Raw genomic sequence first — 24,012 nt, 5'->3', positions numbered from 1 at the left:
AAACTACATTTAAAGTGGTATTTGTAAGGTTGTCATTATCAACAACCACTAAAATCTTCAAAGATCGATTTGGATCCACATTATAACCATTAATGTGAGTCAAATATTTGTACCAAATTGTAATATTGTTATATGCTGGCTTAATTAGTAAAATAGTCCCTTAAAGACATTTTTGGTTTCACATTGGTCCCTTAAAGAAAAAAATGTCCGAATAGGTCCCTTAAAAAAAAGGTTTGAATAGGTCCCTTAAAGACATTTCCGTTAATCAGTTTGGTCCTTTCCGTCCATTTTTTCGAGGACCAAACTGATTAACGGAGATGTCTTTAAGGGACCAAACTGATTAACGGAGATGTCTTTAAGGGATCTATTCAGACCTTTTTTTCTTTAAGGGACCTATTCGGTCCTTTTTATCTTTAAGGGACCAATGTGAAACCAAAAATGTCTTTAAGGGACCATCTTACTAATTAAGCCTTATATGCTTAACACTTTGATGACATAATTTATATCACAATTGATTGATATGTTTCAGTGGTTGAAATGCTTTATTCTAAGCAAGTGATCCGAGTTTGATTCACATGGTTAACAAATTTATAATTTCTGTTGTATGTTGCGTTTATAGTGTGCAGTGATGCTTCCGAAGATGTTTTATGATGATTTTCGAAATGAAATTTATCGTTTTGCAAATTTCACAGACTCATTCAGGAATCAATTCGAAGTATTAGTGGAAAAAGTAAGCAAGAATATTTATTTAACGCATGACTGATATGCTTTAAAGGAATTTTACAATATGTCTATCGGGGCTTGGGTTATTCTGTTATATACCGGAAGTCCGGAAGAGAACAATTTGGTATAATTTTAAAAGATAGGTTTGATGTAGTTATAGACCCACCAACATTTGAACCTCCTATGAAATTCAGATTAGAAAAATCACGTGTTGGGTCCGACTTCGTAGCTAGTCTCTCATAAGATCCAGGTCTCCTATCGTATACTCATAAAATTGGTGTTGATGACATCACTTTTGTGAAAAAATTAACTCCTTATGACATTACCAGATGGTTTTTGGTAAGTTTTATAACAATGTACGTATTTTATGATACAACTGTGTTACATATATTATTTTCCTGACACAAATTTTGTGTTATTAATTTTGTAGATGCTACTGCATGAAGAGTGTGGTGAGAAGGTTTTTGAGAAGAAAATGACTACAATGAAGATTGTCGACGACTGCGGGAATGTATGGAATTATATTCTTATATATGGTTCTTTTCCATACAATCATTTTAAGATTGGTGGAGAATGGAAAAGAATGGTGGCGGCGCGAAGAATTGATGTCGGTGACATGATTAAACTTCATTATAATGTGTTTACTTTCGGAATCAGTATTTTCACATGGTCAAATATATGTTCTGTGTCAAGAGTCACATCGAAAAATGGTTTGAAGATTTTAGTCGTTGATGGTGATTGTAATCTTACAAATACCATTCAAATGTAGTTTATAAAGAAATTTTCCAAAATTTATAGGATTGTTTGTACTTTCATATAATATAATTGACTAAGTATTTTTGGTTTCTACACTATGAATTACTTTGTTTATTAGTCTACCGATATATAATTTGGAATCGACTATACTTTTAGGTATGTTTGAAAAATTTAGTTGTTGTCTACAAATCCTAGCTCAGATGATAGAAATGTCAAAATTGCTAGTGTTTCCATGACCGGGAATCGAACCCCGATCCCTCTACTTTATGTATGTGAGTTTTCAATGGCTTGTCATTTTATCTTATTAAAAAAAATTGAGTTGTTGATAGTTATAACTTTTAACCCTATGTCGTCCATTCTAGTTGGATATTGGATTTAGACATGAACTTTGATATTTATTATGTTCATATGCAACTTTTTGCACCACCACACACACACACACAAATATATATATATATATATATATATATATATATATATATATATATATATATATATATATATATATATATATATATATATATATATATATATATATTTGTAAAGCCTTAGATTTATCATCATTGATCTTTGCACCACCATATTTTCTACAGTTTGATCCTATTGAAGTATATGTATTTCTACAAAAGTTTATGTATTTTTTTGCAGCCATTTTAATTTTCACAGTTCAAAAGTTTACTTTCACATAAATTTTAGTTCAAATATAAACTTCCAAAAATCCATGTGTAGTGGAAAAAGAGGGTGCAAGAAGTCGTTTCCCAGGTTCCCTAATTTATGGTGCAATGATTTAGGTTCTATTTACAGTTTCTGATGTTGGGGCTTTTCTCAGAAAATTTCTTTTTAGGCCCCCAAATTTCTATTTTTGTCTTGGCCGGGAACTAAGTTCGAAATCTACGTTCCAAATCATATTTTTGTCTTGGCTATTACCCATTGCACTTCACTTCTTATTTTTCTTCAACTTTACTCAATCTCATTCTCTCCAAAAACCTCACGTTTTTTGTTGGATTATTTATGGGTCAATAATGTTCTGAACTAGTCTCATATCTGCAATTTTCTGCAGGTTTTGTATTTATTGCATGTTATTTATAAGGTGTTGTTCATTTATGTATAGTTATTGGTGGTGAATCGAGACCTCATAATGAATGGAAGTCGAAAAATGCTGAACCAAAATGGTAGTTGCTGATACAAGTAGTCACTTTGCCACGATAAAAAATATAAGGATCAAGATGAATTGATAAATTGGATCCGTTGTGAAGCAGAAAAGTTAAAAAATTTACTGTTGTATCAAAGAAATCTGATAGCGGTTCAAATAGAAGAAAACAATTTTTTGTATTGGGTTGTGAAAGTGGTGTGTGTACAAACCAACCAAAAAGAAGTTGAAATTTGAAGTCACTAACACGGGAAGATATGGATGTCCATTTAGGCTCCGTGATTATTTTTATGCATCACGGAAATGCCGTCTTACAATTGTGTTTGGTTTACATAACCATAAGTTGGACAAAATATTTTAAGGTCATATTTTTGTTGGACGTTTAAAACCGCAAGAGAAGGAACTTGTTATTGAGTTGACAAGAAATTTGATCACACCAAAGAATATTTTGAACACTTCGAAAGACCGAAGTGGGGAAAATATATTTTAAGTAAATCTACAATGCGCGGAAAATGTGATATGTCTTAAGTAAATCTACGCCACAAGTTCAAACATACAATGTTCGGTCTGTGATCAATAATATTGTAGTTTGTCTTTCCCAATGATTCAAGACCAGTTGCGGTAATTGCATCCCAAAACCACTTCACTTGTCGACTCAATTTTGGAATATTAATCACTTTCTTTCCATTTAGCCTTCCCCCACCACCACCTTGAAGTGTGATGGTTATGCCGTCGAATCTTTTTATCCTTTTGGATTGTTTAAGTAACGCGGCTTTGTCAAAAAAGTCAACAAAAAAGTCGAGAAAAAGTTTCCGGTTGGTGTGGCATACGGTACTTTGGTCTATTTGGAAAGCCCATAACAACAAGGTTTTTAATAACGTTGTTAAGGAGCCTTTGAATATTGTTGAGGAGGTGAAAGTGCTCTCTTGGAAATGGAGTGCCGAAAGATTGAATATTCTCCTTGTTTGTTTTACGAATGGAATTGGGAGCCAGTAATTTGTATGTATAGAAAATAGCTTATGTGGTTGGTCTAGGTGGGGGTTGTGTTCTGTTTGGTGATTTGCAGTTTTCTTCTCTCTTGGTGGTGTTGCAATTTGTGCTATTGTGTTGGGTCCAATTTTTTCAAGGAATTTTTTTTTTTGATTTCAGGTAAAACAATTCCGAAGTTTTTTCGGTAAAAAAGTTTTCAATCTCATTTTCTTGTCTCTAAAACTGTTTTTGAAAATTAAATAACCAAATGAGTTTTTTCATTTTCTCATTTGTAAAACAGTTTTGAAAAGTTACATTACCAAATACATTTTTTTTCTTCTTTTTCCTAAAAACTGTTTTTAAAATTTATAAAACACATTTTAAAAACTAAAAAGCAAAACTGTTTCAAACATGTCTTATGCTTTGCCGGTTTAATAAATCATTTGCTGATTAAAAGAAAACACATGTATTAATACATAGAGTAAATAATTGGATATAATTGTAGTAAATCCTTCTACCAATTTGAAAGAAACTAGTTATAAAAAATATAATTAGTTTTATAACCAGTTTTATGAATTAGTTATAATATTCAGTTTTTTTTTTTTTTAGTAAATGAATTGGTTATAATATTCAGTTATAACAAATGGATAATAAATCTAATTAGGTCTGTCAGCTTAACTCAATTGATAAAGACATTTTATTATATATACAGGGAGTCAGGGTTTGAACTCTGATCATCTCACTTAAAGGTAAAATTTCTAGTCACTAGACTACTTAAAAAAAAGCAAGTGGATAATAAATTAATAATGATTGATTGGTTATGGTTATTATCCTACTTATAAGAGATAAATGTCTTTTCTAAAACAGTAATGTTATGTAAACACAAAGTTGACAAATATACCATTTTACAATTTTTTTAATCTGCCTCGGTATACGTGCACGGACTCAATTTATCTACTATGCTAAATACGTGTTTGGAAAATTGTGTTGAAATAACACAGCTCTTTCTAAAATATGCGCACTACCATTTGCTTATGACACGATCAAAACCTAAAAATTGTTCTGACTTCCAACAATAGCTACCATAGTATTTTATAGTAGAGTCGCATTCTAATCAATTTGGTTTATTAAAGTGAACGTTTTCCGCGTCCCGTGAGCTTAACTTAATTAGCAGGACATTACATTATATATATAGAGTTCGAGTTCGAACCCTGGTCATCCTACTTATCCACCTTAAATTTGAAATTTTTAGCCACTAAGTTACTTAGCCAAAAGAAATTGAACATCTTCTGCCAGTTTTTACAATCTAGTTCAAAAATAAGATTGCTATCGTTACCAAAATTCATTAGAGTAGGGATGTTCATGGTTGATGAGTTGAACTAAAATACACCACCAAATAAAGTGCATTATACAAGCCACAAACTATATAATCCCAATACATCCTTGCCATCACAAAACAGTCTTGATAAATGATAATCTTTCGAGTTATCTTATTTTTCTTGAAGAAGCAGGTAAATTTTTTGTTGAGGTTGATTGTTCTCTATATATTATCTACCAAAATAAAATTGATTACTATATTTTTTGTATATAAAGTTATATATTTTTTAAAGAAACTAAATTAGCTCATCCAAATTAGCACTAGAGAGAATCGAACCTGAGACCTTAAGGAGATCACACTTGCTGTCCAAAGTCATATATAAAGTTATATATTAGTACTAGTAGTGTGTATGTATTGACTTTGAGATTAATAAACTAAACTTAAAACTTAGGCAATATATTTAATGTAATTAAGCTGAATCAATACTCCCTAGTTGTATCCAAAAAAAAAAAAACAATACTCCCTAGTTGATGCAATTTAAACTTGGCAACATGTGAATGATGATACTATGATTAGCAACTTGTTGTGGTATTGTGCGACTTGTGTTGTCAACTGGGATTTGGGGACGAGCTAGTATGTATAGTGAAGTAGGGTTGTGGGCAAGGGGACCCCAGCTAGTATGTATTAGTCCACAATAAAAATATCTTATTTTGATTTTTTATTTTTGAAATGTGTTAACCTTATTGCATGAGTAAACTGTCAAATACCACCCTGAAATTTTAAAATTCGTTAAATACTCCTCTGAAATTTGAAAATAGGCAAATACCCCCTGAAATTATAAAAAAAATCAATTAAATTACCTCCTGACGTGGACTCTGACTTTGTCTATTTCCAAATTTCAGAGGGTATTTGACGAATTTTAAAATTTCAGTAAGGCATTTGACAATTTACTCCTTATTGCATATATTAAGACGAGATTAAGGCAAGGTCACATAGAAATGAGAGTAGCGAGAGACAGACTATAAGGATATAGACTACTTTTATTTTACAAACAAAATATTTCTGATGATTGATATTTTTCACGTTGAATTAAGGAATGGTTTTAGTATTTGTTCCAATAGTAATGCAAGATAAATATCATCAGAGACATTTGTAAAAAGAGGAGATATATTTTCGTTTGATATATATGAACGTTAGAGATGTAAGAAATTAAGATGTTGCAGGCATTGAACAATGTTTTGTTTGTAGTATAAATCTAATTAATGAAACAAGATTCAACAAAGATATGAAGTAGAGAGAGATTAACAAAGGTGTAGCTTGACGACAAAGCTTGTTTTTGCCAAGTTTCAATGAAGAATGAGTTGCGCGGGGCGAGTAAACGTGATGAGAAAGAGAGAGTCCGCGAAGAAGAAATGCAGATTCGAATAAAAGATTGTAAATACATTTGATATGTTGAGGTGTAATTGTAAATAAATTTGATAAATAATTTTTTTTGGGTTCGAATTTCAATCTTTACACATACAAAGTGAACAAGACAAATGAAATGAAATGTATATTTATATTTAATATAAATATAAATTGTCATACCAAAAAAAAAAAAAAAAAAAATTGTCGGTTCAAATTTTAATAACTTGTTAACTATAGTACAACATTTATATCAATTTTATGACGATTGAAATGTCTATAATTAGTATTTAATGAAGAGTTGACTTTGTGTATCTTCCTTTGCATTAAAAATATATTTATTGTTCTATCAAAAATCTAAATTGGGTGATCTCTCCTAAAAGAAAAAGAAATTATAAACTTACCTAATCTGAAATTGTCTAGTGCATGAACCATTCAATATTTTTCAGTAGAACTTGTCCAATTTTTCAGCCATGCGCTCACCAGGAAACTCAACTCTACATATTAAAAGAAGGTTTAAGCATTCTTATTGTTCTATTATAAGAAAATATTTGGAGACACTTTTTTACTCAAAAAGTCAACGAAAAATGTTAATAATTTCAATCCAAACTCCAAAGGCACAAAGTATGCTATAGATAATAAACTGTACAATTACATTTAAGAATATAGATTACCATAATAAATGTACCCAAAAAAAAATTACCAACAATAATGCCCTACTAAAATTCAAAAGAATTTTACACTAAAACAACACCTACCAATATTTTATTTCTATATTTTTATTTCACGTTTAATAGAAATGTATATATTTGTCCTCATGTGTACAACTCAGGAACATTACATGTAATATACAGTGATTGAAGTCCGAACTCTGATACATTCACTTATTATCTTAAAAGTGAAATTATGACCACTAAACTATTTAGGAAAAAATAATTCGTATACATCGATCTCTTGCAAGTGGTTCTCATGATTTTTTTTACGCAAATTCACATCATTCTCGAAAAGGGAAATTGATTTCCTATGGTTTATTTTTTTTCAAAGTTTTTACACTGTTTTACATTACAATCATCCGATCTAAAATGTACTGTTGATATTGTTTTAACTGATTTTATAACTGCATTGATCTACACCGTCCGATCTACAATCCACGGCCAATATTCAAAACTCTATAAAAACTACCGCAACAAATCTGCATCCCTCAAAAATATGTATCTCATGTAAGTGATTCTCATATCTTTTTGAAGGAAAATATTAAAAAAACTTGGGTGAATAATGAATATGTCAATAATCAATAATAAAATGGCCGGGTTCTTTTCTTCATTACAAGCTACATAACATAACATATATTGACGTGGGATTACCAAGTCCTCAATTTGATTGTAAATAAATATCATCCTTATTAATTAGATAAATTCCACAAGCAATCACCATAGGTAGAATATAAATATTACCACTATACTCAAGTTGGTATATGTCATCACTCTTTTCCAAAATTAAAGAAACAAAGTTGAAACAAAATAGAAGAAGTGTTCAATCCTTAGAAAACTTCAACTATTTCAAGACCAAGTATACAAATTCAAATGCAGAAATTAAAATTCCTAGCCTATAAATACAATTGCTTCAACACAAATACTCTTCACCAACATACAAAATATATCTTCCTTATCTTGCAAAACAAGTTAACAACAATATGAATCAAATGTTTTCTTGCTTGGTTTTAATAATTCTATCTATTTTATCATTGGCTTCATCTCTTCAAGTTGGTTTCTATGGCTATACATGTCCATCTGCTGAGGAAATTGTGAGAAGTACTGTTAACAAGGCTGTTTCACTCAATCCTGGCATAGGTGCTGGATTGATCAGAATGCATTTTCATGATTGCTTTGTGAGGGTAAGTTCATTTTCAAAATTTTCATACATATATATTAAGAAAAATTAAATTCATGAAAATTAGTGAAAAACAATTTAATAAAACCGGTTTTTGATTTCATGACTTTGGCAAAAAAAAAAATAGAAACATTCGTTATTTTTTATGGTGAAAAGTAAAAAAATATATTCAATGAAGCGTGCACGCTTCAGTGAAAATTTTGTGATAGAATGTTATGAAATTGATATGGCCTTCGAGTTTCTAAAATATATTCAATTTCATGTTCAGGGTTGTGATGCTTCTGTGTTACTAGTATCAACACCGGGAAATATAGCCGAAAGAGATAACTTTATCAACAATCCAAGTTTACGTGGCTTCGATGTAATCAACGAGGCCAAGGCTCAATTAGAATCCGCATGTCCGCAAACAGTATCGTGTGCAGACATTCTTACCTTCGCAACACGAGACAGCGTTTTCAAACTCAGTGGTGGCACGATAAACTACGATGTGCCATCAGGACGAAGAGACGGTCGTATCTCAATCGCTGATGAAGTGCCAAAAAATCTACCTGGACCTTCTTTCAACGCAGACCAACTTATCGCAAATTTCGCACAAAAAGGTTTGTCGGCCGATGAAATGGTTACACTCTCAGGAGCACATTCAATTGGTGCATCACATTGTTCTTCATTTTCTAATCGTTTATATTCATTTAGTGGTGCAAATTCTCAAGATCCTTCTTTGGATCCTTCATATGTTGAATCTTTGAAAACACAGTGTCCACCACCACCAAGTAGCAATGATCCATTAGTAGTGCTTGATGTTACTACTCCTAATCGTTTGGATAACGTGTACTATCAAGGATTGATTAATCACCATGGTTTGTTTACTTCAGATCAAACACTATTAAGTAGTCAATCTACACAAGAAAGTGTGCTAAGTAATGCTAATTATGGTTCAAATTGGGTTAACAAGTTTGCACAAGCAATGGTGCATATGGGTTCTATTGATGTGTTAAGTGGCTATGATGGTGAGATTAGGAAGCATTGCAGCTTTGTCAATTAGCATTACTTATAAGTATAAAATAATCGATTCTTGTATATTGTATATGTTATCGGTTAGGGTTTTAACTCTAGACCTTTTTATTTTCGAACTCCTTCAAGTGGTTCAACTCAACTTCTTGAGCTATGTTTTGGAGACTGTAATTGTTTTATTTTGAGTTTTGTAAACATTCAATACAATTGTAAAATTCCGTCGTGTATCTATTTGTTTTGTAATTACCTTATAAATGTGATTAAATTATTTGTAACATTTGATAATTCCTAAGATATACACAAGTCATGTATATCACTTGTCTTGTGTTTCCTTCAACCGCAAGGAATTCAAAACACCCTTACAAGCTAGCCTTGTGGCTGTTTTCTTGTTGGTAGAACCTTTGTACTCGTGCTGATGAACTACTCCATCCACAATTACCTCGATTTTACAACTAGTAACACCGTCGTTCCGAGACAAGGTCTTGTCCATAGTATATTTCATTTTCGGACACAGTTCAGTTAATTCTCTTATGGGATGGACTGTTAATGTATCAGGTGTCACAAGGGGTTCCAAAAGAGGCCTTATGCTTTGCCACACAATCTCTTTGTTGTATCCTGAATCAACAAGTATAGCACCAGCTAGAGATTCTATAATGTCTCCAAGTACCTGCAAACAATAGGAACAATCTTAATCGGTGTTGTAATAGTTTTACACATCCTAGCTGATCATCATAGTTACAACATAGAAATGCACGCATAACATTTACGTCCTCTGGTCTCATATATAAGCAAATATTCCTTTTTTTAGGTTTATTGAATAATTGATGTATCTGGTTCATAATAGAGACCAAATATTCCTTTTTTAACACATTGCTTTAGAGTGAATTTTTCACTACCTAAATACTTCTATGACGATAAAAGCATTATTCCAAGATTTTGACAAACTAACCTTGGGGAATGATGCCTCGGACTCCCATCCAAAAGTTGACGATGAAGAAAGTTCGTCATATTTACAAAGTGTGGCTACAATATGTTTATGTAACTCTTGAGATGTATGAAGTACATGTTTATGCAAATGAACTTTTATGGCAGACCTTGCATAACAGTCATTATTCACGGAGGCTGCCCTCATATCAGTTAACTGCCTGGGTGACATGCCAGGATATTTTGTATACATATGCATAGTAATGAGATAATCTAGCACCGAGTCTCCTAAATATTCCAGTCGCTGGAGGGAAAGAAAAATATCATACAACACGGATAAAAAAGGATAAGGTTCTATTTGGATAAACAACTTAATTAAGCACTTGTATCATAACCCCTTATCATATAAGTTCTTATGCATAGATTATAATAATGAAAAACAAAAAAAATATAGCAAGTACCTGATAGCATCTAGGAACGTCAGGCAACATGTAAGAACCGTGTGTCATAGCTTCTACTAAAAGAGAACGGTCCCTAAACGAGTACTTCAACAGGGATTCTAGAAGGACGACATTAACTATATTCTCGGGACAAGTACAGAATTGCCTCTCATAAAGTGCAATATTAAAATTCACTTTGATACCAATCCAATCCATAAACAACAACGCAGCCGTCTCACCACCAGTGCTAAGGAAGGCACCAATTAGTGCTTCAACAACATCAGCAACAACTTTACGTTTCAATTTTTTATTTCCACTAGTATAAATTTTTGTTCCCTTGAAAACAGTCTCTTCTAATTTAAAACCGCTTGATTTATATCCGGGAATGGTCCATGTCTTAGGATCAAAAGGTTCATTCCGTATGAAGCCCTGTAAATCAGACGAATAGACATTCATATCAGAATTAATATATTATCCGCAAGTACAGTTTCAGGATAATAATGCAGAATGAATAGTAAAACAATAAAATACAATACGATCCGCAATAAAAGATTGAAGAATAATATATAAAGAAAAAGAGGGAGAGAAAGAATACCGGAATTCTAGAACCGCAACCTAACTTACAAAGAGCAGCATTACAAATGATCTTCTTCCTCTTCACACTAAGAAGACCCTCGTGGTGATTTTGATACGTGCTAAAAAGCTGTTGACTAACGGCATATTTTAAAAAAGAATCCCCGAGTGTTGCTAGTGACTTACAATGAAAGGTCTCCTTGCATGACTTTGTGGTCATTGCTTCCAAGATCTACAATGGAAAATGCAGATACCATCAATATGTAATAAAAGTAAAATGCAGAACCAAGTTTTTTCTCAAACTATTCAACGCGTGTTAGCCAAGGCAGTGAAAATTTTGAGGACGTTAGATTAGTAGCCTACCTTGGATGTTTGAATCCTGTTTTGCGGACAATGATCCAAATGCATCTTTTTGAAGTTAAAAGCGACAAGCAATGACTCAAGTCTATGCATGATTGATGGAATAAATAAAAATGAATAAAGTGTATCAATGGAAATTGGTGACATGATTATAGAGCATAATTCAGGAGGTAATTCTACAAAGGTGTTGCTCACATCTGGAAAAGAAAAACACGGGATTAAGATGAGATTACACGTTATTAGTGTTTGGACAGTGATAACAGAAGAAACTATATCTTATGTCTGCGTCCATGAAATAGAAAGAAAAAAAAAAGTTAAAGGTTAAACCTCTTTCTTTCGCTTGTCTGCGTCCATGACAATAATTTTTTACAGGAAAAACGTGTCTTGCTTTAAGTAGGCGTTGATGTTCAAAATGTAATCGAATGCCATGCCTGAAATTTGGAAAAGGATAAATTAGAATAATGCATCAATATAGATAAATAACTGGATAATATATAAGGCACCAGAGTAGATAGATTAACTTCGAGAATAAACATGTGCCACAAAAAATGACTTACTTCTGTCCAAAGTATTTCTTGTATGTAGTAACTTCACCATCCCCTACTTCTAGAGGCGAGTTTCCGTCCAATTCCATTATATTAGTGGTGATGTAAGTACGGCCATTATGTGGAGTACAAACCAAAGCATTTCGCAATATGCAACCGCAAACTAAACCGTTTGCGGTCCATATAGTGGTTTCATGATGCTGACACCCGATTTTAGATGGATGTACGGATTTAATGGTTAACCAATCAACAGCTGGTGTTTCATCTATTACAATAGATGGTAGAAGAAGATAATCAATCTCAAGATCATCTTCCAAACAACATTTGTCTAAAAGAGTTTCCTTATCCGTTTTATATTTCATAAGAATTCCAAGGACATTAACTTGGAATCTTTTACACAAAAGAACCTGAAAAATGAAAACCAATCATAACTATATTGACTTTTCCTAACACTTGCAAATATGTCGGATATAATTAAAGGAATACTAGAGAGATACCTGATCCGATGAGAGTTTAATGCTTCCTTTGTATTTCAATTTTACAGACAAGCTACCTTTATCGAAACACATGTCAAATTGCATGCATCCGATTTCTGGATCAAGCTTGACTCTAGTTGCAAGGAAAATGTCTTGCACATTGATATCATAGCTAAAATTTTGTTTTATCTCTATTAAATAACAATAGTAGATTGTGTTACTACTGTTCGACACGTGATTCACCAATTCAGATGGTATATAACTTGGTTGTTCTTCATCATATGGTTCATTCCCTGTAAGATTTTGTTTGATGTTGATGCCATTCAAAGAATTATTATACGGTTAAATAGAATTCTACATTGCGGAAATGTGAAAAATGTAAGGCAAAAATAAAATGAAAAATGAATAGAAGGCACGAGAATTTACCAAATTCCTCCACCTCCGCTTCTTCAACGACAATAGACGGAACGAGATAATCTGTCAACGCTCCAATATTATGAAGTTGTTTGCATGCTTCAAGGCATGCAATATTCTTTAAGAACTTTGTATCACCTTGTACATGAATAGGCTGTATAGGACAGCTCTTGGGAAGATACAATATTCCTTTCTGTTTGTCCCACCTCGGAGTTGGTTTAAAGTACCTGAGAGTTTAAAAAACCAAATGTTATGAATGATGAAAAACGGGATAAAAAGAAAGCATATCTTAAGGTTCATTAAACAAAGAAAAATGAATATGGAATAAGGGCAGCAACAGACGAACTAACCCATCTGAAGGGAGCCGTGAGCAATATAAGTATATCAAAGTAATGCTCGAACTAAGATTAACAACAGCTTCAGTGGTAGCAACACGATAAGTTTGGTCATGAAATTGATCACTTTCAAGACGCTCACATGGAAGGGAAGAATAATGCAAAGACTTCTTCCTCATCATTTCCCCGCCAGCAAGGTATTTCTCTAATCGAGAATGTGTAACTGAATCGCCGCTGTAATTTTGAAACAAAATAAGGTTTTTTGGCGAAGTTTTACTTGGAAGGAAAGAAATAAATGTGATATTATAACTGTCTGTTGCAGCATGCTAAGAAATCACATACTAAGGAGAATAACACAATAATTACCTCTTAACCATCAATATGTAATCTGAATTTTGCATTCTGGCACGACCTCGGGACTGTACAAAACTGCACACGGTAGGAGATGGGTCAAATCTAATAACCAAATTGCAACTTTGAACATCTAACCCCTCTTCAAGAATTGATGTCGCAACAATGACGTTGACCTACGAATTAAAATATTTCCTTAATAAGTAATTGTATTTGCTTATTACAATTACAACACGGTGAATATTATCTAAGAAATTAGCATACCAATCCCATGCGAAATTCGTCCACAATTTCATTTTGACTTTTCCTAGACTGGTTTTGTAATTTACTACCGTTTCCTGCAATATAGTTAGTCCTCCAGCTATTGTATTTTGGAAGCACAGTGTTCAATAGAACCTCGAGGACCATAGCAGCAATGACCCTTTCCACAAAAACTATGCATCTCATTTCAGTTAAGTCCTTGTACTCGAGTAGACAGTCAATAAGACAGGACACTTTGGAGGTCAATAGTCCTATTTCTACATCGGAGTTCATATCGTCACCAATAGTCCATTGAGGATCTGAGTAAGAAGAAATTTTCTAAAATTAATAAAAGAAAGCAAAATAAAGATTTAATTAAAATCTCGCATATTTTCTCAATGCTTATAGAATCATTACCAGATGGTACGTGACTTTGCAGTGTCAGCGTAGTAGCCGAAACAAAGTTTTTCACAATTTGATCCCCCGAGTTGCCCCATTTGAAAGTTTCAATTTCAATGGAAGATAACGACTCCACAGCCTATCACGTAAAAAACAGTTAATGTTAATTTAGCAAACATAAACATGAAAATGAAATAGAGTCACAAATAAAGTCACAGCAGCAAAAGGGAAAGAACCTTCAGAGCAAACCAAACACCAAGCTCTTCCAAGCAAAATAATGAGGCATTAAAAATCTTTGATAATTTTTTATGTGCAGATTCGACAGCTGATTTTGTGAAATCTGAATTTGTGACGTCTAGCTCATGCTGAAGAACAGAATACACCCATTTCAAGGAATAATCAATTATTATCGCACAAATATACGCACTGCACTACTATGATTTATTCTGACAAAAATAAACTAAGCATACAGAACTGAAAATTGCGAACAAATTCAAACGCATGTAACTGTGAAACAAAGATTTTAACATACATTTCGAATTTTAACACGGAGGATATTTAACTCTCTTATCACTTCAGACCATACATTTGAATGATTTGATTAAATCTACGCACCTGTTGTTTTAACGCATCGAGTTTTTTGGCTAATTCTTTGAATAGCGAATCGGAAATTACACTGTCCATATAATACCGGAATTTTGGGGTAGACATTGGTATAAACTGTGAGATGACAGCATCACTTACACATGTATAAACCTTCAATTCAAAAAATATATCAGAGAAATAAAACATAGCAAGACTGAAAAATAATATTGAGTTATACTTCAAAACAAAAGAGTATTACTCACAAAGGAATAAACTAAGAAAATAACTACCAGAAATAACTAACGGTGATATTCGCGAAGAAGATAAGTGGATAAAGTATTGCCGCTGAACACAATAAATGCATATAAAGAATAAAGTAAGAAAAATTGTACATAAAGGGGAAGAAAATAAAAACAACCTTTGAATGCATTAGAGTCATTAGTTTCCGAATATCTTTTGACAGGGTCGCTTCAGAATTCGCAGCTGTATTAAAAAATAAAAGTGAATAAAAAGGAAATTGAACATGAGAAAATAAACAACACTGATAAATAAGCAGGAAAAAACAAGAATTTTTTATGGCTTGTATACCTTTCGACTTAATTGGTGATGCAGTCATACCAAATATTCGAGGAAGCTCGGTGATACCAGATCTTAATTGATGATGATAAAATTCCTGCACACAATCAGACAAAAGTAACTACTACTTCCGCAGCACAAACTACAACCTCGAGATGCAGATGATGAATGGACATTGTAGTCCTTTATCATAATTATTTTTAGAAAACACAATAATTTAGAGTCGATTACAATTATATTCACAATAGCTGTTTGTTCAATTTCCACTACGCAACAATGCTACACCTATATAGCCGCTATTTGACAACACTTTGTACTAAATAGTGTATCGCCGAACAATATCAATTTGTTCAAATTCCGCTATGTTATAGGCTATAGTGTCATTATAGCTTGTATTTAACAAGAATGTTGTGAATGGACCTGTCTTTTTCATTACTTAGTCGGTAAGAAGAAGTATATACTAACGTATTGTGACCAAAATATCGCTAATGAGTTCAAATACACAAGCAGTTAGAATAAAAGCATGTAAAGAGTATAAGACTTACAGTCATGATACAAGCATACGGATGTTTGCCGGCAGCATGATGGCATTCATCCATTATTAAAACCTTTATCATTTTCAGTTTGATAAAGCTATGCCTCAAGCAAGAAAGTAATATTGCAGGAGTCATGACAAGCACCTAAAACATTTGAAGGCATTACCGACAGTAATTACAGTTATCGATGGTGCATAGAAAAATAAAATAGTCGCGATAGAAATTCAAAGACCCTTACCTCATGTTTCTCCATCTCTCCTTTCCACATATCTCCATCCCAACAGTCGACACCCATGTCTCCCCAAAACATTCCAACTTTCAAATCGGTGTGATTTCTCAAGGCATTAGCTTGCTAGAATACACAAGTGAACAAAACAAAGAAACATCCAATGAATCCTCGATCATCACATAGTAATCATTCATCATATAATGTATCTCAAATATGCAAAATCATCATAACAAAAATCAAAGTAGAAACATACTTGTTCAACCAATACAACTTTGGGAACCAAAAAAACAGCAATGTAAGGAGAAGGCTTTCGGAGGTGATAAGCGTAACTTCTTAGAAGCATGATGGCTATCAAAGTCTTTCCAGATCCAGTCTCCAAGTACACTATGGTATTTTCATGAATTGCTTTATCCAATGCTTCAAGTTGATAGCTACACACAAAACAAAAACAACCCAAATCACCAATCCATCTAATCAACATTACAATGAAAAGGGTTTTGTTTAAAAAAAACAAAAAAAAAAACTAACCTTCTAGCAAATGGAACGGCATCAGGCATAATCTGCTGCTCATCATATCCATCCACATCCATCATTACTTCTTCCATAATCTTTGATGAACCTACATTAATCAAATAAAAAATCATAAAAATTCAAACTATTACTCTAACTCTAACTATAATTTAAGAAAATAAATCCAAACATAAAGAATCTTAGACACCAGACACGCCTTCAATTTGAAATGACAGGGCTAAAAACTCCCTTTGATCTTAAATATAAACAAATACACATGATCTCTCTCTCTCTCTCTCTCTCTCTCTCTCTCTCTATCACATCACACTCATTCTAAAGGAAGAAAAAAGAGAAACATATAACCCAAAATCCAGATTAAGGAAAAGGAAAAGGGTTGAGAGTGAAAGTGAAAAAGATCCAACCTTTACCTTTTAGAACAATGAAGTGAGTAGTTTACCAAACAAAAAGATACAGAGACAAAGAAAAAGACACCGTTTGAAGTTGTTTTTAAAAGATCAATTTTTTTTTTGACAACTTGAAAGAAACATGTGTATTGGATGTTGCTACTACTTCATACTTACACACTGTTTATTAAGGATTCCTACTTTGGTGGGTTTTCGAGGAATCCTAGAATTGAAGTTGAAATTTACTGATGATGATGTAATAGGTCGTACGCGCGCATTGTAACTTCGTATAGTATGTAGTATGTTGAGTCCAATGTGTCACTCACTGCTTTGTTTTTCTAGTTGCAGAATCGGTGAAAGGATGTCACAATAGTTTTTTTTTTTTGTTTTTTTAGTTAACTTTTTATATTTAGGGATTAGACTCTCACATTATCCACAATAATATCTGAACAAAAAGTTTAAATCTTTATCGAAAGTTGGTTTAGTGATGATTGACGTTGAACTTTGTAGGGAGGATCACGATTCGATCCCCGCAACTACATTTGAGAGGGAACTGGAACCACTTGATAGCAGAACTCGCCCCGAACTCTGAACTACTAGGATCCCCTTCCTCTAAGAGGGTGAAAACCAAAAAAAAAAAAAATTGACCTAATTTGCCAAAAAAAAAAAATTTTGACCCAAAAAAAATCACATATTTAAGGTCCGTTTAGATTTATTTATTTTATATTTAAGGCCATTAACATAATAAACTATTTTGATAATCTCAAAAATAAGTGAAATTCAAACGAGTTCTAAATCTAAGTGGGTGTTTGCAAGTTGAATTTTTAGGGTTTTAAAAGAAAAGGTTTGAAGGGTTACATGATTATACATCTATACGTACTTGAGGGTGATGCTTGCATAGGAACACACGATAAAGTCATTTGTTATGTGGTAAATGAATTGAGCAGATGGACGATATAAATGGTGGAAAAAAATAGTAGGGTTGGAAATAAGATGATATGGGATTCAGTTCACCCTCTTTCTATTTTCTTATATATCTATAGAAAATATTTAGAGTTGACTTCGCATTTCAATTTAGGAGAAGGAAAAGGTAAAATATCACGAGGAAATAAAGAAATAACCATTTTTTTTTTTAATCCAATGAGCTTTTAAATTTCCACTACCCAAAATTGTCATTTTTTCATGGTATAATTTGGACAATAAAAAGTCGATATTCACTATTTTTTTTTGGTATTTATTAAAATCTCACAATCCCGACAAAATAATGCTATTTTAAAACATAAAAATTTAATAGTATCTATCTCATACCATTTGTATAAGGTATAGTATATACATCTTTTAAAAATTATAAAATATACTATTTAATTTAATGCAATAATTTATTTTTAATTAAAATGAAATTATTATAGTATTATTAGTATTAAAGACTTTTTTTATATATTTCACATGTTCAATTACATTCCATTAGAGATCCCCGCTCTAACACAACTCTTCTTTCTCTCTCGTTCACAAACCATTGTCGCCCTACCCTTTTCATCTAACAGAGTTTTTTCAAGATGTAACAACACTGGTGGTGGTGCGATGGGTGGATGTGTAACACCTCATGGTTCATGAATCATGGTGATATATACTCCGTCGCCATGCTTACCGGAACCAAAAACCATATCTGGTGATGTTAGTTTCACTAGGTCTGTTGGAGTTTCGGCGGAGGATGTTTGACATCGTGGACGTCCGTTCTTGACTGGTTTGTGTTCTAAGAACTTACATCAAGGCCAGAAGCAACACCTTTGAATTTTGTGATCCACCCTCAATCTAATTGTTTTGATTGAGATTTGCTCATGATTTCACTTTATTGTTGTTGTCGCCATGAGTAGTTGGTTTGTGGATCTATCGTTTTCGTGTTGACGGTCGGATCCATTCGCCGTTCTCAAAATTTGTCAGAAGCCTCCCACGAGCTGGAATCATCAAGGCCTGACTTGACCTGGTATTGCTCGAAATGGCTAGGTGTGTAGATACTACTGTTAATAGTAGTAGTCGTTGGTAATTCTTGTACTCCTGGGACTCAACTCCGTTGATTGACCATCCCTCGATCTAGCTTTCGACTGGTTCTTGTATGCTTTAGATTCTCAACAAGACTTAATTCACCAGAGGTTGATAGAGAAATCTCATTTTTCCTATGGGTCTATCACAATATCCTTAACATTCCTTGATTTCATAGTGTTTAGCTTGAAAAAGTCATCATCGCTTGTTGCTTGCTACATAGAATTAGTGGGTACATGAACCGTTTCTGTGTTGCCGGTTGGCTCATTCCCCTCGAATTTTTAGGGACTTCTACTTTGTCTTTTATGATTACCTAGAAATTAGTTTATTTCATTGTCCTACACACTTTCGTGTGGACTCACCGAGTTAGGTTTATGTCCCTCCAATTTTTGTATACATTTCTTTTTTTTCTTCTTTTTTTTCTTTTTATAAATATAATAAGGAAATATAGACAAGAGATGGGGTGAGACTTATCTTGTCTCCTAACATCTAAGGGTGCGTTTGATTTGCAAAAGTATAGTTACTGGACAGAACAGTACAGTACAGGTGACTGAGTTACAGGACAACTTTTTGTACTGTACTCTGTTTGATGATCAGTGCACAGGACAATCAATTTTGTACCGTACATTGTTTGATATGTTAAGCACTGGACAAAATAAGACAAAATTTACTGTAATGCCCTTTTTAATGTAAAATGTTTGATTTTACATTGTATAAAGCCATAAAACAAAATTTTGAAGATATACAAATATTTTATTTATTATTTCAATAAAATAACAATTATTTAAACAATTAAATTATAAAAACTACATTGCAAATCAATAAAATTTATAATAATCAAAATCAAATCATAAAAACTCCATAAAATTAATATCCAAAACACACAACAAATAATCATAACAACCAAAGTCTAATTAATGTTGATAGGTTTCAAAATAAATCATCCCTCAAAATGAAATTCAAGAAAAAAAAACCAGCAGCATACATGGACAAAATATAGATATACATCCTCCACAGAAGAAGAAAATAAAAAATGTGTTCATCATCCATTACAACTACATAAGGAAAACAATTAAAAAATCAAAGATAAGTAAAAATATTATATAAAATAATTGAATAATTGCATTATCTACTCCAAACAAAGAGAAACAAATTGCAGCAAAAAACCTGCAACAAGGGGAAAAAATCTGTTTTTGCATTCCTCTCATTAAAATTGGAACCCATTCCTAACAATATTTTGCTCAGTTTCTATCCTTTTCCCCTTTTGGTCACAAATCTATCTCAAACCCCAAAACCCCCTTTCTCACTAATCCTTCATTTTGAACTCATGTATGAACGAAATTCTTCATATAATCAATATTTGAGGTGTTGGGAACAGAAGATAAGAGTAGAAAGAAAGTGATTAATTCCCGTTCCTTTTTCTGTTTGGTCGAGAACCCTTCCTCATGGGTTAAGGAAATTGAGTTGTTGCCTTTTATCTCAATTGGGATCTCATGCATGTGTTGATTCACTCAATTAAAAAAAAACAACGAAGAAAAGAATGGAAATTAAAGAAAAGGAATAAAAAAACAACAAAGAAACCAAAAACAATACCAAATCACGCGACCCAAAAACTCCCAGCAATCAACAAAAGAAAAGAAAAGGAATTGAACAAAAGAGTGGAAATTAAAAGAAAAGAAAAGGAATTGAAGAACTTACTTGATAAAGATGAGAGATGATTTGCAGAAATTGCAGTACTGCGTGAGTAACAAAGTGAACGAAGGTTTGCAAAATAAGCTACGGAACACGCGCGAGAAAACCTAGGGATAAAACTGTATTTTTCTTTTCTTTGTCCGCTGGACAAAAAGTTGTCCCCCACTTTAGTGGGTAACAAAAAAGTTGATAGTTGTCCTGTCCTCTGAATCTTTTTTTGCGATATCCTTTTTTCCTTTTTTAAATCAAATATTAGACAACTATTTTTGTTCTATCATGTCCCTTATTTTTTGCAAATCAAACGCACCCTAAATGTTATTCGCCTTATAAAAAAATTATATTCCATAACTACAAATGTTCAACCATACATGTTTAAACTATATAGGTAGTGCATGGTTTATGATAGGTAGTGCATGGTTTATGATCGGATTTTTTGTGTTGGTATATCCATATTGTAGAGATGTCCATATTGTAGAAGTTGATGGAATATATTTTTATACGGAAAAACTCTCTTTAAGACATAGTAGTATTATATGAATTGAATACTCTCCTATGTTTATTCTCTTTCTCATTCTCTCTTCTCATTAATTATTCATAACTATATAACTATATATAGAGCTACATAAAAGCACAAATTTTTAAATCATATCTTTAAATGACAAACAAATCTTATATATACTCTAAAGTTTAAACATAAATATAAACTATAAATTTTATTAATATATATTTTAAATATAAATCAAAAATATATATATAAATATAAAATTTTCAAAAATATTTAAACATGTTTCTATATCTATACATAATATAAAGAGGATACATTATTTTTTGTGTGGACTTTTCATAATACCAACAATAACCTTTATTTATTTTTATTTTATTAACAAACTAACTCTAACATAAGACATATCTTATTTTATTTTATTTTAGCAGCAACAATCTTTTATTAACAAATCACCATAACATAAGACATATTTTTTGACATAAATTAGACACAGTTATGTGCCTGTCTGACCCGCTTAGTTTTCAATAATTTAAACATATGCAAATAGGGTGTTGCATAATACAATCACACATGTGTAGATCATTGATTTTTTTTTATTTATTTTTTGTACATAAGTGTAGATCATTCTTATGTCTTCATTGTAAGTTTATCAGTCGCGTGTGCTCTTAATAAAGAGATGTATGACATATGAAATTATTGCATTTGGCACATCACGTGGTTTAATAATGCCACTAGGACAATGAATTGATGAATACTTTCATTTTATAACCAAATAACCAACCATAAGTCTAATACACATTTTATTGTGAGGGACTTCACTATTTTTTTTAGCAAAACAACATAAGACTTACAAAAGATAGAAATCAAATTTTGCTATCTACAACGTTAGAACTTAAAATATGGATGATATGAGGTTCTCATGTTGACCAAACGAATTGGGCAAATATTTTCTGATTAGGGATGAAAATCAACACTGTCTATAACTAAGTTTAGTTTTTTGCCCATACACACGCTCTTGTTTTATAAATAAGTATTTTTTAATAAGCTAAAAATTTATTAAGAAAAAGAAAGAAAAAAAGAAGAAGTTGTGGGACATAAATCTAACCAAAGAAAAAAAGAAGTTAAAAGTTAAAAAAATGAAAATAAAAGACTCCTCATATCAAGCAAAGTTTCCTTCTACATTTTTTTTCCTTTCTTTAAAAAACATCACCTCAATAAAAGACTCTTCACATGCAGTAAAAAACGTATTATGTAATTATTTAATTATTTTTTTACTATAAATTATTTAATAATTATTGTATTATCTTCCTCATAAACGTATAAACAATCATTAATGTCTTAAATATATGCCATCAAAAGATGTGGGTTCCACTTACCCATCGTTATGATTATCCTTCTCTCATTCGTAATTAATAGCATTCTTTTATATTAAAAGATTGAAATGTTGTACATGTCGGCTCATATTTTACATGAAAGAAACTCTTGTGCAGATTGACTCATTAAACAGGTGTTTCGCTTTCTAATGAACTCAAAATCATTTCACATTGTCATCTTTATTGACAAAATATTGTTTAGATGATACTCGGGGAACCATTTCCTTCGTTTGTAATTTATTTTTCTTGGTTGTCTTTCTCTAATTAATTTTTGTAAAAAAGTATGGACTAAAATTTAGGGGTGTCTCCAAAAAGTTGGAGATCATGTGCAATTATTAAAAATAAGTTCTAATAAAAGAAGAAATACAAAAAAAAAAATTGTCATCAATTTAAATTACAAATAAAAGCAATCGCACTAAAAAATAATCATTTTTTCACTAATATAAAAAATGTTTGATAAACAAGAAAATCTCTACACGTCTTTTCATTTGATAAAACTATAGTATAACAATTACCTATAAAGCGTCTAAAAAAATTATTCACAATAGAAAAATCTCTTTTAAGATATTTTGTAACTAATAAATCCAACATTTTTTTTTGAGAAAGTATAAATCGATCATTTTAGAATAAAGAGAATCTCAAGTATTTGAACTTTACAAACTCTCATTTGGAAGTCTGCAATCCCTAGTTTTATACTCTCATTTATTAATACTACCACCCTATAATATTTTTTTTAGAGATTCCTATTTTTATGAGGTTTTGTGCCATCACACATGGGGAAAAGACGCCCCTACTAAAATTTAAAACATAAAATTATGAGAACCAAAATTCAAAGAAATTTTTTAAACTAAGCGAATATAAAATTTGGTTATTTTAGAGGATTAAAAATATGTTTAATTTAACTTTGTAAAAAAAAAATACTACTATTTTAATTCTATTTAATTTCGAAATTAAACATACTATTTAATTCTATTTTTTTTAATTGAAACTTGTTTGGAGTCTTAACAACTACTACTATAGTAGTACATAGGTCTTATAAAAAGAATGTACCAGTATTAATATAATCCGTCCGTCCAAATTATAAGGTAAAGAAAAACACATTTATTAAAAAAAAGTAAAACATAATAATTTGAAATATGTTTTTGTGGGTTTTTCTTGAAATAAGTTGTATAAGAAGATGTAAAAATAATTTTTATTGATTATTGTTTATTGAGAAAAATGGCGAAAAAGAAAATTAAATGCAATTTACATTTAATTTTATGAAAATAAAAAAAGAATATTATT

General features: G+C 31.7%; 2 protein-coding genes across 5 annotated transcripts; one reads left to right on the top strand and one right to left on the bottom strand.

Annotated features, from left to right (window-relative positions):
• The first annotated feature begins 7,698 nt into the window (after nucleotides 1–7,698).
• Nucleotides 7,699–9,448, top strand: LOC123898884 (peroxidase 5-like). Its single transcript, XM_045949917.1, has 2 exons — nucleotides 7,699–8,214; nucleotides 8,479–9,448. Exons 1-2 carry the CDS (start codon nucleotides 8,014–8,016, stop codon nucleotides 9,250–9,252), a joined length of 975 nt encoding a protein of 324 aa, XP_045805873.1. The 5' UTR covers nucleotides 7,699–8,013; the 3' UTR covers nucleotides 9,253–9,448.
• Nucleotides 9,378–21,052, bottom strand: LOC123898858 (endoribonuclease Dicer homolog 2-like). 4 transcript variants are annotated; one of them, XM_045949884.1, is made up of 22 exons: nucleotides 20,857–21,052; nucleotides 16,733–16,823; nucleotides 16,458–16,635; nucleotides 16,214–16,327; nucleotides 15,985–16,119; nucleotides 15,452–15,536; nucleotides 15,282–15,346; nucleotides 14,894–15,034; nucleotides 14,515–14,643; nucleotides 14,297–14,417; nucleotides 13,904–14,199; nucleotides 13,655–13,815; nucleotides 13,304–13,522; nucleotides 12,966–13,180; nucleotides 12,561–12,832; nucleotides 12,076–12,470; nucleotides 11,846–11,949; nucleotides 11,522–11,715; nucleotides 11,181–11,390; nucleotides 10,607–11,014; nucleotides 10,171–10,449; nucleotides 9,378–9,888 (listed from the first exon to the last, which is right to left on the bottom strand). In XM_045949884.1, the coding sequence occupies exons 2-22, from the start codon at nucleotides 16,807–16,809 to the stop codon at nucleotides 9,535–9,537; spliced, it is 4,152 nt and encodes a 1,383-aa protein (XP_045805840.1). In that variant the 5' UTR covers nucleotides 16,810–16,823; nucleotides 20,857–21,052; the 3' UTR covers nucleotides 9,378–9,534. The 4 variants fall into 4 exon arrangements, with proteins under 4 accessions (XP_045805840.1, XP_045805846.1, XP_045805861.1 ...); XM_045949890.1 differs by lacking the exon at nucleotides 20,857–21,052 and adding an exon at nucleotides 20,326–20,801; XM_045949905.1 differs by lacking the exon at nucleotides 20,857–21,052 and adding an exon at nucleotides 17,296–17,503.
• Between the last annotated feature and the right edge of the window lie 2,960 nt (nucleotides 21,053–24,012).

This window comes from Trifolium pratense, linkage group LG1, assembly GCF_020283565.1.
Source record: "Trifolium pratense cultivar HEN17-A07 linkage group LG1, ARS_RC_1.1, whole genome shotgun sequence".
NCBI lineage: Eukaryota > Viridiplantae > Streptophyta > Magnoliopsida > Fabales > Fabaceae > Trifolium > Trifolium pratense.
This window is presented reverse-complemented; position numbering and strand designations above follow the sequence as displayed.